The 19,417-nt window shown below is 35.6% G+C and overlaps 1 protein-coding gene across 4 annotated transcripts in view; it reads right to left on the bottom strand.

Moving 5' to 3' along the window:
* The window catches only part of LOC109076572 (transmembrane protein 131-like), a 46,914-nt gene that overhangs the window by 2,251 nt on the left and 25,246 nt on the right, over positions 1-19,417 (bottom strand). Inside the window, exons 7-31 of one of the 4 annotated variants that reach the window (XM_042716263.1) lie at positions 18,868-18,972; positions 15,987-16,064; positions 14,585-14,738; positions 13,417-13,475; positions 13,218-13,323; positions 13,013-13,115; positions 12,606-12,750; positions 12,092-12,262; positions 11,797-11,866; positions 10,386-10,506; positions 10,196-10,265; positions 9,994-10,103; positions 9,594-9,663; positions 9,368-9,483; positions 8,684-8,826; positions 6,818-7,004; positions 4,870-5,055; positions 4,634-4,780; positions 3,789-4,332; positions 3,517-3,644; positions 2,980-3,113; positions 2,123-2,299; positions 1,912-1,990; positions 251-360; positions 39-168 (exon numbers count right to left, since the gene is read on the bottom strand). In XM_042716263.1, coding sequence (XP_042572197.1) covers positions 39-168; positions 251-360; positions 1,912-1,990; positions 2,123-2,299; positions 2,980-3,113; positions 3,517-3,644; positions 3,789-4,332; positions 4,634-4,780; positions 4,870-5,055; positions 6,818-7,004; positions 8,684-8,826; positions 9,368-9,483; positions 9,594-9,663; positions 9,994-10,103; positions 10,196-10,265; positions 10,386-10,506; positions 11,797-11,866; positions 12,092-12,262; positions 12,606-12,750; positions 13,013-13,115; positions 13,218-13,323; positions 13,417-13,475; positions 14,585-14,738; positions 15,987-16,064; positions 18,868-18,972 — 3,443 coding nt within the window. Of the gene's footprint in view, positions 1-38; positions 169-250; positions 361-1,911; positions 1,991-2,122; positions 2,300-2,979; positions 3,114-3,516; positions 3,648-3,788; positions 4,333-4,633; positions 4,781-4,869; positions 5,056-6,817; positions 7,005-8,683; positions 8,827-9,367; positions 9,484-9,593; positions 9,664-9,993; positions 10,104-10,195; positions 10,266-10,385; positions 10,507-11,796; positions 11,867-12,091; positions 12,263-12,605; positions 12,751-13,012; positions 13,116-13,217; positions 13,324-13,416; positions 13,476-14,584; positions 14,739-15,986; positions 16,065-18,867; positions 18,973-19,417 lie in introns of all 4 variants that reach the window. The other 3 variants (XM_042716260.1, XM_042716262.1, XM_042716261.1) reach the window with 3 other exon arrangements.

Genomic DNA, 19,417 nt, shown 5'->3' with positions numbered 1-19,417 from the left:
GTATATAATAAAAATAATGAAAAGCCTATGGGACATGCCTTTCATATCCTGATGAGGGACTCTGAGGGACGAACGGGAGGGATTCGGTCATGTTGTACCTGAATTCATTGGTCAGAGGAACTGAGGCCGGTGACCACGTCTCTTCAATCACATTAGAGCCGATTATGTCTGGTGAAACCAAAATAAAACATATGATCGTGTATCTTAACCGTGATTCTCTTTTTAAGTGTAACGTGTGAATGTTCCTCACCAATGTTTCTGTCCACACCTGCAGCTACATCAGCAAAGGTGTGAGGGAGTGCAGGGGCGGGACAGACTTCTGGGCTTTGGCATGGTTCCCTGACATAAAGATTGTTCATGCTGTGGACAAATGCATTTATATATCATCAATTATTTTCAGGATTCTTACGTCAAATTAATTAAAAAAAGAACTTAAAAAGATTAGTTCACTTCAAGGAATCAAATTTCCTGATAATTTACCCTCCCTCATGTCATCCAGGTTTATATGTCTTTCTTTCTTCAGTCGAAAATAAATGAAGGTTTTTGAGGAAAACTTTCCAGGATTTTTCTTCAAGTAGTTGACTTCAATGAGAGCCAAATGGGATGAAGGTCCAAATTTCAGTTTAAATGCAGCTTCACAGGGCTCTACACGATCCCGGCCGAGGAATAACAGTCTTGTCTAGTGAAGGATTGGTCATTTTCAAAAAAAAAATTATTTATATACTTTTTAACCACAAATGCTTGTCTTGCACTAGCTCGACTTCACAAATCATGTAATCATGTTGGAAAGGTCACGTGTGACGTAGGCAGAAGTACCAACCAAGTGTTTACAAAGCAAACATGCAAAGAAAGTCAAAAGCCCTTTACAAAACAAGGTAAAACTACAATGTTGGACGATTTTGAAGTTGGAGGAGAAATCTTTTTTTTTTTTTTTCCTACTCTATCTTTTTGAACCGGAGTACACATACGAAGAACGTGACTGCTTTTCAAAAGCCACGTACACACTGCAAGTTTCAGAAGTGACAACCGCATTTAAATGCAGTAGTGAGTCCCGTAAATTATTGTTCCATGTGTGTACGGAACAGTAGCCACTCATGCATTTGTAACCATAGCACCATTTTGGCATCTTGCAAGAGTGAATAAGAATTTAGCCCTTTGGTATCTGCCAATTTTTGGCTAAAGACTCTTTTTGTCCGTTGATTTTAACTAAACTACCGCTGATACACATGTTGTGTTTTGTTTATGCTCAGTAGGCTGCTTTAGAAAGCGCTGTCTTGCAGTGTTGCCATGTCCTCATATTTACAAGCACTTTTAGACATGTTAGGTCTTAGCTCATGAACCTGGGAAACTTCATGTAGTTAACAAAGTGGTCTGTTGCGGATATGAGATACATGATTCTTTTGGTATTATCCTTGTCTGTTGATTTTTTTTTTTTTTTCTATGAAGATCTGGCAACACTGACACTTTACTGCAGGGCTCGTCAACACAACAAAGTCTTAACCAAGTTAAAAGTTGAACTGACAACTGAATTTAGCTGCAGTGTAGTCACATTACTGTCACGCTGGCCATGTACACACATTGCAGAGCTAGTGCAAGACGAGCATTTGTGGTTAAAAAGTATATACATTTGTATTTTATTAGAAAATGACCAATCGTTTCACTAGATAAGAGCCTTATTCCTCAGGTGGGATCATGTAAAGCCCTTTGAAGCTGCACTGAAACTGAAATTTTCTCCCATTGAAGTCCACTATATGGAGACAAATCCTGGAATGGTTTCATCAAAAACTTTCATTTCTTTACGACTGAAGAAAGAAAGACATGAAGATCTCGGATGACATGAGGGTAGTAAATTATTAGGATTTTTTTATTCTGGAAGTGAACTAAATCTTTAAGAAAATCTGGGAATTTTACCTTTGAGTTTTGCAGGTGTAGTTCATGTTCATGTAACATTCCCGATCTTTTGGATATGGGTTGTACTGGATCTTGTCTCCTAAAGTAAAAAAAAAAAAAATTGGTTTAAAATACTATTTTATTTAACTTGTTGTGGAAACTGCAGTGGATAAAGTGTCCATTTTCTTTTCAGCTCAATATAAAAGTGTGTAGCAAGCGCATGATCTCTTACTCCTGCAGGGATGTCTGTTTGGGTCCTTTTCTCCCTCCATGCTGCTGGCACTGCTCCAGCTGCCCCAGGACCCTCGGCTGGCTCTCACACTGCCCGATGAACTGCTTGAATCAGAGCCTGACTCCCACTGCAGACGTCGCTCTGGACATTTACGCCTAGGTCTGCTCAAACATGTGCCTGTGTTTGTGTTAAAGGAAACAGTTTAACAAAACTGACAAGGGAGAGTTACAGTATATCAGCTGAGTATACAACCAGTCAAAGTTTGGAATAATCATGATTTTTTTTTTTTTTTATGTTTTTGTCATTTGTAATGCAATTTACTTTTGTGATGGTAAAACTGAATTTTCAGCAGCTATTACTCCAGTCTTCAGTGTCACATGATCCTTCAGAAATCATTCTAATATGCTTATTTAGTGTTCAAGAAACACTTCTGATTACTATCAATGCTGAAAACAGTTGTGCTGCTTAATATTTTATTTTTTGAAACTGGGATACACTAGTTTGGTGTCATTGGGATTCATTGTAAAAAACAAAAATACTTTTATTCAGCAAAGACACATTAAACTAATCAAAACTAACAGTAAAGACACTGTTACAAAAGATTTCTAATCCACACTGATTTCTGATGGTTCATGTGACACTAAAGTTTGAAGTGATGGCTGCTGAAAATTCAACTTTAAAAATCACAGGAATAAATTACATGGATATAAGATGTCCATCCCCATCCAAATTAAATGCACTTTGAAATGTATTTTATCTCATCTTCAACAACTGTAGTGACATTACGATGTTCAGGGACACTGCTATGATGACATACAGTGGTGAGACACAGGAACAGCTGGAAATCACTTCCTCACCACTGTGTTTGAGAGGGCTGTCTGGGTTGGCTCCTATTTTAGGTAGATCTGGTTTCGTGTTGCGGGTTCTAGCAGCATTACGTTGAAATTCTCTCTCACTCTCTGTTACCATGACAACGCTGTTTTCAGGAAGCCTGTTGGAATACCAGAATGAAAAATACATAAAATACTATATATATATATATATATATATATATATATATATATATATATATATATATATATATATATATATATATATATATATATATATATATATATATATATATATCTGTATGTGTATGTGTGTGTGTGTGTGTGTGTGTGACCCTGGACAACAAAATCCTTCATAAGGGTCAGGTTTTCAAAATTTATACATCATCTGAAAGCTGAATAAAGCTTTCCATTGATGTATGGTTTTTAGAATAGGACAATATTTGGATATAATATTTGAACTGAATCAAAATCCATTGAATCGTGAATCAGGTCAATTTGCTGTCAGTTCACACTCCTATCTGGAACTAACATCTGAAAGTTTAAAACTGTGCAGATACTTACCCAGGAATGAGCTCAGCTGCCTTTCTGCGACTTCTGCCTGTGTTTTTCTTTGCTTTGGTGTTGGTGGCTGACACTCCAAGTTCTGCATCTTTCTCTGGTCTCTTCTTCTGACTGCTTCCTCTTTCGGTCTTCTGAGTGAGGGGCACAAACAATTCATTTGTCTTAGAAAGAACCTCAACTTCTTGCGTCTGTTTAAGCTTTTGTTAAAACATTCGCAGATTTCAGAAGTGTTAAAAAAAGGTCTTCCTCTTTTGTTGTATTATGGCTCTTACCTCTTCATCTACATTATCCCTTTTTTCTGCATTAGTTTTTCTGTTACACTCCTCGTTTTCCATTGCTTCATCTACAGGCTGAGGGACTCTGCTTGCTGGGATGTTTTCTGGTAATCCAGGAAGTGTTTCCATAGGAAACATATCAGCTGGCAATGCCTTGTCCTCTCTAGATTCTCTAAAGTGCTCTTTCTTCTCAGCTGGGAGAAGGGTTTCATCTAATATGTCATTGTTATTGTTGTTGTTATGACAAACTTCTGGGTCAAGCTCGAAGGTGTGATCTCCATCTTCATCAGTGGGAGGACTGCAGAAGTCCGAGGAAGCAGGAACACTAGCAGCAGAAGTTGCAGGGCTATTTTTATATCTACTGTATAGGACCGACACCTTAGTTTGCCTCTTTGGAGGCTGGGATGAACCTCCAGAAGTTTTCTTGGATGAGGACTGGGACCGAATTGTCCCATTGGCCACGGCTGGAGATCCTCTCCCTTTGCCTTTGTCAGAGGGATGGCTTGTGTCAGTGTAGTTCTTACAACTGCCTTTTCCTCTACTAAAGAAAAAAAAAAAAAGAACGAGTAATTAAAAATGGATCTAACTCACATAGTTGGCTAATATATTCAGCCAAACTGGTATCAAGCAAAAATAAATAAATAATTTTAATATATTGCAATAGCAATTTGAACTGCGATATGATTCCTCAAAACATTACATTTCACTGCTGCTTAGATTTCCAGGTAAAAAAATCCAGGTAAAAAAAAAAATAAAAAAATTCACAAAAATATTAACAAGCAATTCCTTCATAATAATAATAATAATATGAATATGTTTTCATCCCAGTGATGCTGTCTCACCTGACGCCATTTGAGGAGATGTGGTTGACACTACTATTTTCACGAGGTACAGAGTTGTGATTGCTACGTGGACTTGGTGTGGAGAACTCGCTTAAAATGTGCTGAGCTTGATGGAAAGCCATCAGACACACACCAGCTAGAGAGGAACTGCAGAGAGAACAGGTTTTATATTAATGCATAAAATACATTTACAGGGTAACATTTTGTGGGTTTAAGAATGTATATGGACTGCTAACCAGGTGAAGACCAGTGTGATGACCCAGAAGGACTCCTCCCAGCTGGGTCCTGGTACCACCTGAGCACACAGGGGCAGCATGTGGTGAGGAAGAGTCACATTGAGGGTGAAGTGGAAAAGGGAGCCACGTTCTGTCACTAGGGTCAAGTCTCGGATTACCCACGAAGATGTGAAGTCTGGAGTAAATCTACAGAGATACAGAGAGAACAGTTGAGATGAGGCGAAAATAAACGGCTAAAAAAAGAGAGGGAAAAAGAGGTTGTGGCATATGGTGTAATATAGGAACTGACCATGGAATTAATCATACAGTCCACCCAAAAATGAAAATTCTGTCAGTATTTACTCACCCTCAAGTTGTTCTTTATTTTGTGGAACATGAAAGATATTTTTAAGAAAGTTGGTAACCGAACAGTTTCCGTTCATATAGGTTTAGAACAACACAAGGGTGAGTAAATGATGACAGTGTTTTTATTTTGGGGTGGACTATCCTTTGTGCACTATCCTTTATAAAATCATAAAAATACAGCAAAAGGCAGAGAGACGTCATAGCCAAATTGAACATTATATTCAAACATATAAACAAATTATATGTTGCTAGATAAATTCAATGACTTTAAAACCTAGAAATAGAATAGGCAATAAGAATGGTAACTAGCATGAAAAAGGGAGCCTAAAATGGGGTTTTAGGGATATGACATTGTTTGATCAGTCACGCAATTTGGGTCTAAATCATAAATTGACTATTTAATTCTTAAAATTATCTTTAATTTATCTGAAAAGAGGACTTTAGCCTAATGAGCAACAGTCCAGTTCTTTTTCTCCTTAGCCCAAGTAAGATGTTTCTGATGTTGTTTCTGATTCAGAAGTGGCTTGGTAGCCCTTTTCCCGAAGACGTCTGAGCGTGTGACTCTTTTTGTGACTCCAGCTTCAGTCCACTCCTTGTGAAGCTCTCCCAAGTGTTTAAATCGGCTTTTCTTCACAGTATTCTCCAGCTTACGGTCAACCCTGTGGTTTGTGCACCTTTTCCTACTCAATTTCTTCCTTCCAGTCAACTTTGCATTTAATATGCTTTGATAAAGTACTCTGTGAACAGCCACCCCTTTCAGTAATGACCTTCCACTTTGTGGAGGGTGTCAATGATCGTCTTCTGGACCAATGCCAAGTCAGCAGTCTTACCCATTATTGTGGTTTCAAAGAACAAAGAGATACCCGGAATTTATACTGTAGGGATAGTCATTTAATGAAACTCAAATGTAAATATTATAATATTTTGAGGTACTGGATTTTTGACTTTCATGAGCTGTAAAACATTTGAAATGTTTTACTTTACATGTAATGAATCTAGAATATATGAAAGGTTCACTTTTTGAAATAAGTTCCAAAAAATTTTCACAATTATTTTCACAATATTCTAATTTTTTGAGATGCAACTGTACAAGATGTTAATCACAACACTGCTGTCGATGCATTTGAATGCAGCTAAATGAAAAATTTGACACATGAGGAAGACAGCCCTGTTTCATAGGAAAGATTATCAGCCAAGGAGGACTATTTAATACCAAGAGAAACCTATTGTTTTGCAATCCCATTCAATGGTAGTGACTCGGCTTATATAATAATGTAATATTACCAATTAAACTGGTTGCTTGCAAAACATTTTTAGTTTGTCAGAACACAACTATTTTGCTTAAATAATCATCAACAGAACTAGATGATAAAGATATAAAATATCCCAGTAGGGGCAGGCATTTGAAAAGATAGGTAACACGTTACTACCCTAAAGTCACTTGCAAAACAGATATCAAAACTCCATCACATTCAAAAACAAAGGGATGAAGTAAGATCTGCACTTTGCTTAAAATTCTGATATTGATTAATATGCACAGTAAAATAAATAACTGAAAATCAGCAAGCATATGCACTTTCACATTAACACTCTTAAGACTTACGCAATTGTGATTTCTGAGGACGAGTTGTAGTCCACTCTGAAAGATCTGCAGTGTTGCACCTCAAAGCCATAACCTTGACATTTATATCCATTAATGTTCATGGATACTACAGTCAATGGCAACTCGCCTGCATTCTCCACTTTAAAACTTTTCTGGATGGCAAACAAGGGCTTACTTGATCGTAAACCTGTAAAAAGACAACAAAGAGAATCAAAAATGCAGTAACACTTTGTAATTATAATTTCATTAACAAATCTCTAACAAACATTGCTTAAAGGATCGGTAGTTAATACATATTAAAATGTTTTAACTAAATGCACACCACAAAAGATTTGAACAGATGTTATACAATGATTAAAAGCTTTTGTTAATGCACATTTTTGCTGCTATTGAGGTGTGATATGGGTAAGGTTAGGGACAGGTTTGGTTGTATGGGTAGCTTTAAAGGTTGGTTAAGGTGTCAGAAGTGTACAGGGGTTAATTTGATTAATATAAGGGAACATGATTCAATCTGTTAATGTTACATTGTTTTGATAAATGAGGTTCTCAATTTTTTTTTTGTTTTCTCCTGTTGATGTATGATTCAAGGAATATCCTATTTGGTGCATAACAAAAAATATCCATGTTTTGCACCCACATTACAATGTGTTTGATGTCTTTAGCAAGCATTTAGCTAAACTTAACTAACCACCCGGTACACAAACATTGATCCAGCAGCTAAAAGTCTAATGCTTATAAAGATACTAAATGAAGAGTAAATGTTTATAAACATTTACAAATGATGAATAGTCTCAACTTTAGATTGGATACTGCAAAAACCTGAACAAATGATTAATAAATGATTTGTAAACCTGCATAAATAGGGTGAATTCAGGTCGTTTGGGACACATTTTGCTTTTATAACTGCTCATAAAAGTACTAATAACTAGTAAACATTTATAAACATTTACAAATGATGAAAAGTCTTTAGATTAGTACTGGAAAAACATAAACAAATAATTAATAAATAAGTCTACACAACAGAGTCCAATTATACGACCTAACAAACTGTGATTATGAGTTAAATAATGCTAACATGAAAAGTTTGCAAAGTGCTTAAAAGTACTAAGCTATTTTTTTCCACAACATTTGTTAATGTAAAAAAGAGCAGCAGATAATATAAGAAAATGAAGTTTAATGAGCATTCAAATAATGTAATGAGTACATTAACAAGCAAGCTTTTAATCATTGTTTAATTTGTCAGAATTTGTAGATTTTTACAAACTGCATGGTTGTAAGAACTGAAAGTTTAAATGACATTTGAAAGCATTAACTAATGATCCGTTAAGCATTGTTTTTTTTTTGTTTTTTTTTTAAAGATTTATTAATTAAACTTTTAATATTGTAACCATCTGTCAAAATCATTCCATGATCAAGTACATGATCATTTTAATTGAAAGTGTAATGACATTAAGCAATTCAATTTACATTGAATAACGATCTGTTAATCATTAAGTAATGTTTCGTAAGTTCCTTAGTAAACATTAACAAGCACATTATCTCATATTTCTAGGTACGTGAATATATATTAACAAATGATCTGTTAAGCCTTTATAATGTTTGTTACATGATTTATTAATGAAAGTTATTATAAAGTGTTACCCTGTTGACTTCAGTTGCATTTCATTGATTTTGTTCATTAATAATGCATAATGGCCTTGTATAACCATAATATAATATGGTTTGAAATTTCACAGGCTAAAGACATGTGAATATGTTGTTAAATTATTGAAGTATTTACTTAAAGTTAAGAACAATCACTACTTCTACCACCACTAGTGTATTTTTCACCAAACTCTTAGAGATGACAGGAGAAGCTCAGCTCACCATCTCTGCACTCCATGAGGGTTGACTGTGGCACATTGAAGCGCAGTGAGGCTGCAGGTCCAGGGAGCTTCCCTCCTACTCTCAGGAGCTCCTTTGCCCCAAACCCTTTAACAAGAACCATGTCAAACACGGTCATGTTGTTCCTGTTAACAAACAGATAGAACCACAATTACTGTGTGCTAACAACTAGCACAGAAACTCACAGCAACACTGAGAAAACAACAACAACCACAATAAGGAAAGCTGCGGTCAACAGTGTAATGTAACAACTCGCACAAACGTCACTTTTAGACCAACCAGCATTCTGTGAACGCACCTTAAGGCAAAACATTTTGTGTAATTGCTAAAGCAAAAAAAAAAAAAAAAGCAAATGTTGTCAAAATGTTGCATCATGTCATTACATAATACATACAAACACCCAAACAAAAATAACAATCACACTAAATATAGCAAACACACCAACAAAGCAAAACTAACACTCAGACTAAATTTTGAACCATTTTATGAAATTCTGAATAAAAATTTCCTGATAATTTAATTTTTTTCATGACCATACATTGCAGTACTGTCCATAGCAACATCCCAACAAAGCAAACCTTTTCCCCTTAATCTGTTAAATGTATAATTAAATAGATCAATGTTATGTTAATACCTCAGTTACAACTCATTTGGGCAGAGCAGTACCTGATGAGGAGCAGTGAGGTAACATGCTTGTGTTCTGTGGGTTGGTACGCCACAGAAACCGTCCTCGACTCCCACGGCTGAAGAAGGAATCTCAACACACTGCCTCTCTTACTTTCCTGTTTGCAAATACACAAGTTCACTATAACCAGAGTTACCACAAGACACATTAACTACCCAAGATATACTCAACGTGCTTAACAAGGCTATTCAAAGATCATGACCTCACCTTGTGATTAGTAGCCAATAAAAGAAACTCTGTTGTAGTGATATTCACAGACAGTGGGCTAATATTAAACCTAGAAACAGATACATACATAATATGATTTCTGATGTTATTTCTCATTAACAGTGTTGTTATTGCTAACTAACGCTACTAAAAAGAAAGAAATGCCTCGGGAACTAACGGAAACAAAACCAGCTGAAGTACTAAAATGTCTGAAACTGAAATAAAAATGTGTAATTTATGTGTAAACACATGCCTTATTTACTTGTAGACATTTAGACTCATAGGAAATGTTTATACTGTACTAGACACAAAATAAAATATAAACAGTATTAAATTGAATAATTAAGGTTTTTGGCAGAACAGAATTTAGGCCACATGATTGTGTGTTTACAGTATGTACCATTTGGTCAACATGTCGAGGGCTTCAAGCGGAACTGGATATGAGGAGAGGGTTCGGATCTCCACAGACACCACTGAACCCGTCGGGTTTTTCAGAGTGAAATTCTTCACCTGGATTAGTGATTAACATTAATAGTTCAAACAATGAGGAAAGATTCTTATTAAAGATGCTCCTTTTGTTCTTTTATTAGTGATTTGCATACCTTACTGTCATTGACAGGTGTGGCCCCAAAGTCCAGGGGCGAGGAGTGGTTTACAGGAAGTCTGGGCCAGCTGAATAAAACACACACACACAACAAAAAAGATGAGTAAATGTACATGTGTTTAAAAAGCACTCAAAATGAGTAGCCTATTTGTCCCCACACGTTTGTTTCTACCTTCCAGCATGTTTACCTGCAAGAAAGCTCTTTGCTACAGTGCCAACGGCTACAGAGTGAAGAGGCCAGACTGCTGTCCACCCTCCAGAGAGATGAGGAGGATTCTGGGAGAAGGGACTGCTGCCACTCAACACGTCCTGCAAATTCATACACACACACAATGCAAAAACTAGTATGCAAAAAACTATTCAATCAATTTATAGTACAAGGTTATGATAAGTGACTACAACAGAGCTATTAGGGGGCCTCAAGATGACTTAAAAAAGATTTAAAATGAGGCAAAACAAGCAATAAAATAAGCTGAAGCAACTATAAATTGAATATTTCTTTTTTTAAATGTACTTCTTCACAGGGTTATTATAAAAAAGTAAAAGTAAATAAGTACTATAAAAAACATTGTTACTTGAAATAAATGTTAACTGAAAAACTCAAATCAAATATAAGAAATGTAAACTTAATTTATTTCAGCTAGTTCAAGGCAGCATGTCTAATTATGTAGTTAAACTACATGTACTATAATACTATAAAAAAATAATAATAAAAAAAAAGATATGGTCAGTTTATTCAAAGGACCAATTCTTGCTGTTAACAAACTATTTACTATGACTCAAACTCATAATTTGCTGCTCATTAATAGTTAGTAAGATAGTAGTTAAGTGCAGGTATTGGGTAAAATTAGGGATGTAGAAAATGATCATGCAGAATATGTGCTTTATAAGTACCAATAAACAGCCAATATGTTAATAATGGGCATGCTAATAAACAACTAGTTAATAGTGAGAATTGGTCCCTATACTAAAGTTTTACAAATAAATAAATAAAATAAAAGATGTACAGACATTAAAAAAAATACAAATTTCAAAAACTTCACTACATTTAAAATTAAAATGGAAAATATATTAATAAAATAGAATAGAATTAAAAGTATTTATACAAACTATAATAGAATCTGCACAAAACAAAAACAAAACAAATTCCCAGGAACATTTTTAAAATCATGATTTCTAGACCAGAAAAAATCTTGCAGTGCCATGGATATTTCTATAATTAAAACACATTTTACTATTTACGCAGGCTCCGAAATCATTTATTGGGTAGAAGCCATAAATAAAATTGTATTTTTTTTTTAAAATTTTAAATCCTTTATCCGTAATCCTCATCCAGTAAATCACGAAACACGACTGGAAGAGTCATGTAAATTCAGTGGGTAAAAAGTGTGGGAATCTTGAAGAACATTGTGAAATTAATTCAATTATCTGAAAATTAATTATTAGGACTTTTTTTCATTTACAGAAACTAAATTAAAACAAGTTTTCAAGACAAACTTTGAATATCGTTTAGGACAATGGTGAACCTTGGAGTCAAAAAGGTTGAGATCAACTGGTTTAGAAAAAGCACTTATGTGTGTCCAGGTGTGTTTGTCTCACCTGCTCTGGACAAATGGAGAGGACAGAGCCGTTCACACTCCTCAGAAGACTCAAACATAACACCTCCCTGCTGAGGAAAGAAAGTGATAATTCAGACAAAAAGGAGCAAAGTCTGGTTAATAATAGGACCTGAAGTAAATAAATAAATTACTGTACTGTGTTCTCTTTTCAACGCATTCTGTCTATACAGTAGAGAATGAATTTAATCCATCATTGGGTTTCTATCAACACAACAAGAGAATGTGAACCGTATCTCTTATTTAAGAGTTTTCATGCTGATGTAGTCAAGCTTTACCTTTGAGGCAGAAGAATATGTTTGGAGGTGAAGCTCCATTGGAATCCCTACATTGGTTGTCAGGGTAACTGTGGTTTTGAGGTTTGTGGGTAAAGATTTGCTGAGCAGCTGAAGAGACAAAAGCTTCCAGCTACCAGGGCTCACCTCCAGGGACTTTGTCAAATTTACAACCTATAAATTGGGAAAATGTACATCTTAGTAAAGCTGTAAAAACAGTACAGCTCGGACTAATATAGGCTACTATTTTTGTGAACTGTAATATTGTATACTATTAAAAGCAATTATATTATTTATTTTTTTATTGTGTATTTTAAGTACTACGTTGACGAAATAAAAAAAAAATATTAAATTAAAATAGAGCCACTAACCCACCAACTACTCATTATCTCAATTTCAAAGCAGGAAAACATCCACGTTCTTTATTTAGTCGCCAAGTGTCCTGCAATCCATTCATCTGTTCTAAAGTCATGTGGTCACTGGACATTCAAATCTCCGGTGTTGAGATAAACATTACCTTAAAGAGTTTATGCTGTGAAAAGGAGATGTTAGTGATTCTGAAGGTGATGGGGAAGGGGATGGACAGCCAGAGCTCAACATGCTCTGAGCCCCTCTGCGTCTGTCTGAGCTGAACTAAAGAACTCAGCTCAGAGCTGGAGCATCTGAAACAGAGAGGACCAACTTTTTATGCTAAATATGTAGTAGAACTGCATCAAAAATCATGAACAGAGCATTTACTAGGTTACTTTTTATATTTTATATCCTAAATATAAAGAGTTGAAGTACACTACCATTCACTTACACTACCATACTCTTATTAATCATTAGAGGCTAATAAAAAACTGATTTAAAAACAGTTTATGTTAATGATAAAAGCATTAAGGTAATTTGCAGTAAATACACTCTTAACACAGAAATCATTACCTGTGTGTGCTTTCCAGCAGTGGATATAAATTCACTGTTCTGTTTGCTAAAATCTGCAGGCCAATCTGACTTGGACACATTTTACTTTTAGCTGACAAAGAGCCTACAAACAAAAATGTGAAAGACAATGGAATAAACACGGCTAACATCACAGCATGTCCAGTAAGAACAATCAGAATACACATGAGAATTTGAGGCTACTGACGTCTACAGAAGAGTGAAGCCACTTGAGTGAAATTAGTAGCAGAAGGCTTGAGTAGCACTTCAGTGAGTTCTACACTGCTGTCTGTCCTTGACAAGAGCTGGATCTCCTTAAAAAGACACAAGACATGTCATGCAGCACCATATCAGTTTATATGCATAATTAACCTCATTAGAACCTGTGCTGTCCTGTGTACACATACCTTAACAAAGAGCTTTTTATCCCCTGAGTTCAACATGAACACTCCTATTCTGGGATCTGCTGGAATAAAAATACATAATTATGAAATATAATTTATAAATGGGTCCATACTACACATAACTTGGAAAAGAAAAAGAAAAGAATGCACAGTAGGAAAGCCACAAGGTGGTGCTGTGATACCAGGGAAAGTTATCTGTTGGGCGTTGGTGGCCAAGCAACAAAAAGCTTCAAATCCAGGTAGGTGTAACTTATGAACTAGGAAGTTATGGTTCCCTTCTGTCTCATTATCTGTGTTTACAGTTTAGCCCAGGGCATTTCAGAGTGGAATTTTCCATGAAAATTAACATGCTGTTGGGTTAATTCACTAAAATCATTCAGTAATTTCATACTAAACTATATTCATTTATGCCTGAGTGATGAAGCAATTATACATCAGATAAAAGGAGTAACTTATTAGAGTAAAAACATTTCCACAAGGAAGTGAAATAGTCTCTATACTAACTATCTCCAGGTAAAAAAATAATATCAACATTACAGTATTACAGATATGTCTGTGGTACAGATATTATTATTACTATAGTATTATAGTTATAAAGAGTGTGTTTGTGCTTTCTGTTAAAAAGAAACTGATATTGTTGTGATTCTGAGGCTATTTATATGTTATGACATTTTTATATCACTAGGATGCATTTTTATGATCTCGCCTAGGGCCCAACGAACACATGAGTTCAATCCAGGAGTCCAAACAAAAAATGGAAACGTGTTAAAACAGATTCATGCCAATCTCACAAGGGGAGTGTGAAAACACAGTGGACACAGCGGCTACGCGACAAACTGTCCAGTGACACCACAAATTTGTTCAAACTGAAAACTGTTTCTGGTGTGTGTTGTATTAGAATCATAGCAAAAGATAAAACGAATGCTGATAAGGTCAAAATACAGTCAAAGATCACCAGGAAAAATAAATAAAAGACAAAAAAATAAAGTTAGCAAAACGCTTACAAAAATTTGCACAAACATTGCTAGAAGGATATGAATCAAAAATCATGTCATGCATTTCTTGAACATCAAAAAAAAAAAAAACAATAATATAAAATAAAAAAGAGAAAAACAAGAAAAAAAAAAAAATAGTCACTTAAAAAAATGGATAAAAGTACAAATGGACATACAGACAGCATCTTCTGGTGGTGGGAGGACCAGCAGCACCACAATATTCTCTAGCACATAAGGCTTGAGTTTGTCCCAGTGGGTTGGCCTTTCCAATCTTTCAGAAAGACTAATCTGAAGTGCAATTCTGCCTTCCTCGGATACTAAACACCAACCCTGTGAGGAAAGAGAGAGAAACGTAAAGACAACATATTTCATCGACACGCTAGACACCGGTCAACACAAATCACAGGAATGCCAAGCGTTCCATCTAAACAAGACGTGCCACATCCCAATATTCAATCACCAAATAACTTGTAAATCAATGTAACTAAAGTCGTCTCCTCGCTAGATGATTATATGTGTAAGCTTAATTTGAAAAGAATTAGATGTTGGTGTGCATGGTCTCTCAGTAGATAGGTGTTAACAGCACCATCAACTTTCTACTGAGCTATTAGCAGTGTTCCAACATGAAGTTCCAAGACTTTCCAACAAGGACTAACTGGAAGGAGACCTTTAAAAGGGAGCTATACACTTAAGGAGGCTTTTCCTTCTTGCATTTGCACCTATAATGATATGGAGACGCAATCTAAAGACATTGTTTCTACGAACAATACAGTTATGCTAAACAGTAAATGGAAAACAGTTTGTTAGTTTTTCCTCATGCAATACAATAGAAACAACAATGAAAGAGGACGTCAGGCTTGGACATGAGCTTTCATTACTCTTGGTTTTATTAACAAGGGATCAGTTAAATAGGGAGAAAACAGTAAAAGATGCAAAGAAATAAGCAGTTTTTCACTGGCTACAAGATCTTTTACATTTCCATTGCCATTAGGAAGTATCAGTTGCTTATAGACAGAAATAAAAGTAGTAGAGTCATTTCTCAAGGCCTGTTCACACAAGCATGAATGTTTATGAAATTTTGGCTCACTTTTATTATGCTTTTTGTCTGTTCATAAAAAACAGGCTGCATGAAAATGTAAATTCACTCTCTGAGTTGGCGCTCGTAGAAAAGCAGAAATATGCAGGTTTTCCGGGACACAACCTTCAGTTTCCGACACATATCCTGCAGTGTTTATAAAACATCACAGAGTACAGAGACAAGAGAGCTGGTTCCGAAATCTTTCTCTCCTATTCACTGACTCTTAGCAAAATAGTTAACAAACTGTAGTTTTATGTAACAGCAACAGCTCTAGGAATGTGACCATAAGTGCAAATCATATAGCTTGGCTAGTTTTCCTCGCAGAAATGAGAACATAACTCTCTGACATGCAAATGTTTGTTTCAATCTGAACAGATGCATTCACATTAAAAGCCATTCATTCACATTAAAATGTTTATCGCACCCAGTTTTCATACCAAATATAAGTCTTTGTGAGAACAGGCCTTAAAACAGTTCCTGAAACTGAGATTACATCTTACCTGCGGCTGATTGTAGAACATTTTTGGTAAACTGCAGTCAAGCAGCAGACCTAAAATTGTTATATTAGAAGCATCTTCCTGCATGAGCAAAAGAGAAAGACCATTTAAATTCATTAGCTCAGAAGTTCATTTCAGACCAAATTAAATGATTACAACAGTACATCTAATTTACATTATTAAGCAGACACTTTCATCTGCAGCAACTTAATATTATTATAACAATATATAATACAACACAAAAAAGCCTGATTTCAATAGTGAGCAAAGAAGTGCTTTAATGATTCTAAGGCAGCAAATGCCTCTTCAGAGGCCCAGTGCAGCTTTTTTGTTCATTCTTTGTGTGTTCTCCATTAAAGATGTTAACTTTCAGTTCCTCTACCTCTTCAGGCAACATACAGAATTCAATACATTCAAAACCACATTCACTAAGATGGGCCCCTTTAAAAAACAGACAGTCATCTCCATCTACAGAAGTGAACTTCTGAATTTACACTCTAAAACTAGTGGCTTGCCAAGTGATTTTTGCACAGATTATCTCGATATATGTTCTTAAATTAAGGGATCTAAATGTGGGATGTGTATGTGACTGCATATGTGAACAATAACAAACCCATCACCTTGAGCAGGACACTCAAAAATGAAAACTGTCATCACTTACTCACCTTCATGTCATTCCAAACCTGTATGACTTTCATAAAATGAGGTGCAACAGGTTCACAATTTTTGTCCACATAATCAAAGTACATGTTGTCTAGGGGCTGTCAAGCTCAAAATAATACAACAAATCTCTAATAAAACATAAAAGTAGTTTACTGTAGATGAGCCTGAAGTTCTTTTTTTTGTGTTCCATGGAAAAGAAATTCATACAGGTTTGGAAAGACATGAGAGTAAATAAAAGGATGACAGAACAAACTAAAATGTAACACTTAACAGCCTGAGGGGGCTTATCCTGTTGAAAAGTTCATGCAAGACACTGATTGGCCATGGTGAAAAATGAGGCATTAAAATGACAGTGAATCGGTGTGAAATGTCAGAAGAACCTGTTTAATTGAGCACCCTTCTTCCAAGAGCGGCAAGATTTCAGCAGTTGTCAAAAGGTGAAACAACCCTTACTGTTACCAAGTCTGTAACTTCAACAATACAGTCTCTTTACATGTCAGCTGTACAGCACTTAGCCAAATTATAAGTGAATAGCAGGGTTAAATCATCTCTCCTCAAAAATGTATGTGGTAATTATCTGGTCATGCTCACTTTTAGCTAATAAGGTAGAACCAACTCTGTCACAGCACATGTAACCACCATTAATTTATCTCAATTTAGTCTGTGTGAAGGTACAGGTTTGAATATACATTCACACATGTTTCTCTATTGTCAGATAATCAAAATAAAGGCCCCTGTATACTTCAAACAAAGTTCGTTTTCGTTCTTCGTTTTGGGGCAAAAAGAAGTTCGAAAAGGTTGAGCAACAGTATGGATGGGTCTCATCTAGTGCCAGCAGACCAGGAGGAATAGCCATTTATATTCAGTTATCATTCAGCACAAGAGCCAGTGAAATTGCAGTGGCTTCATCCAAACACAGAGCTTACTTTGAATGTGGCTGCTACAACAGAAGCATATCTATATTTAAACTTGTTTATGTTAGCCGAGACCCTGCAGAGCTCCTATATGAGATAAAACAGACCAACGTCTACCTCTGTCAAACTATCAACTCTGAGAATGGTATATGTATATGTTTATGTATCTGAGATGGTAGAAATGCACAGTGGTCTTGTGATGCAGGTTTCTATTGTGAAGATAATACGACAGGTAAACAGCAAAGCTTATAGTAACATGTATATGAAATAACTGACAATATTTGGCATATTGTCTTGGAATTAAACTTAAATGTGATGTGTTCACTGCAAAATTGATCATTTAATATTCATTATTTTATTTATTAACAGCTCTGATGTTAATGAAGTTTTTATATTTTATAATTGTTTGTTTGTTTAATAGGTTAACAAAGCAAAACCAAAATGTCTCCAACTATCCCGTTGAGTACAAGTACCCCAGTTGACCGCATAAGATCCCAGCAGTCTAAAGAGCCATTCAATCAGAGGTTTAGAGATACTTTTTATTTTATTTTTTAAAGTTCTAAGGTGCAAGACGCTGTCTAGTGAATGTTTACAGAGATAAACAATTGAAAAGCAGCGCAGTGGACACAAAAATGTCTGTGTAAAGGCAATTGAGCTAAATGATTCTAAACACATTATTAATGTTAGAAATGTAATGCTGAAAATGTGTTACAAAGACTGTGAACTATGCAGTACTGAATTGTGGAGTTAGACCGTTTAACAATTTTTCACCTTTTTGGTTTCAGGATTTTTTGGGCGAGGGAAGAGATCAACGCTCTCCTTCCACGATAAATAACAAGTGATAGCGGTTACATGTTGGTGACGTAGGAACGAGTGCATTTTTGGCCGAAAAACCATTAAATCACACCAGCTCTGGCACCAGCCCCAGTAGAAAAGCAGTAACTGACACACTGGAGCCGCTGAGCAGCCACGGAGAATACTGCTTCTTTTTTAAAGATTTTAATAACGTTTTATTTACTTTTTGTTTTTCAATCATTCAAATTTGGCTGGGTGGTTAATAACACATTTTTCTGTGGAATTACAAACTCAGAACATACATTTAATATTGCTTTACACAGACTCTAATGTATGATGTCCTGTGTGTGTGTGTTTGTGCTAATGGCTATGACTGTAATACGAGACAGAAGCACTCAGCTGTTGCTAGACCTCATGTGTCATCCAGCACAAAGAATAGTAAACAAAAAAGAACATCTGCATGTTTAAGCACACAACTAAGCAAAAAGCATATCCACATGCATGACGCATACCTGAGTTTGTGTTAGATTAATGCTTTGTATGTGGGGAAATATCAGAACGCTATCCTTTCTATGGACGTCCTTGACTGATCCCCCATGGACACCAACCCCAAAAACCTGGCAGAGAGAGAGAGAGAGAGAGAGAGAGAGAGAGAGAGAGAGAGAGAGAGAGAGAGAGAGAGAGAGAGATACAAAACACATTTCAAAGACTGTTTTCAACACTGATAAGAAATCTTACTTAAGCACTTAATCAGTTTATTTAAAATTGCACACTATGAACTAAAACAACTTTTGAAAGGTAATAACTGCAAGTAATAATAACTGTAAAAACTGCAATAAAAAAAAATTAGTAGGCGTTTCTAAACTTTGGACTAGTAGTGTAGACTTGAAGACTTTGTTTCTTTATACATGAAGTAGGTTGACACTTTGGTGTTACAGCTTTTATCAGGTCACCAGAAACTTACTCACAATGAAAACATGACTACAAAAGATAACATACTTTACATGACCTGAATACTAATATATATGCCAACGCAGATTGCTTTGGTGATTAAAGTGGATT

Source organism: Cyprinus carpio, chromosome B1 (assembly GCF_018340385.1).
Source record: "Cyprinus carpio isolate SPL01 chromosome B1, ASM1834038v1, whole genome shotgun sequence".
Taxonomy (NCBI): domain Eukaryota; kingdom Metazoa; phylum Chordata; class Actinopteri; order Cypriniformes; family Cyprinidae; genus Cyprinus; species Cyprinus carpio.
The sequence above is the reverse complement of the archived record's forward strand: the minus strand, read 5'-3'. Positions and strand labels throughout refer to the sequence as shown.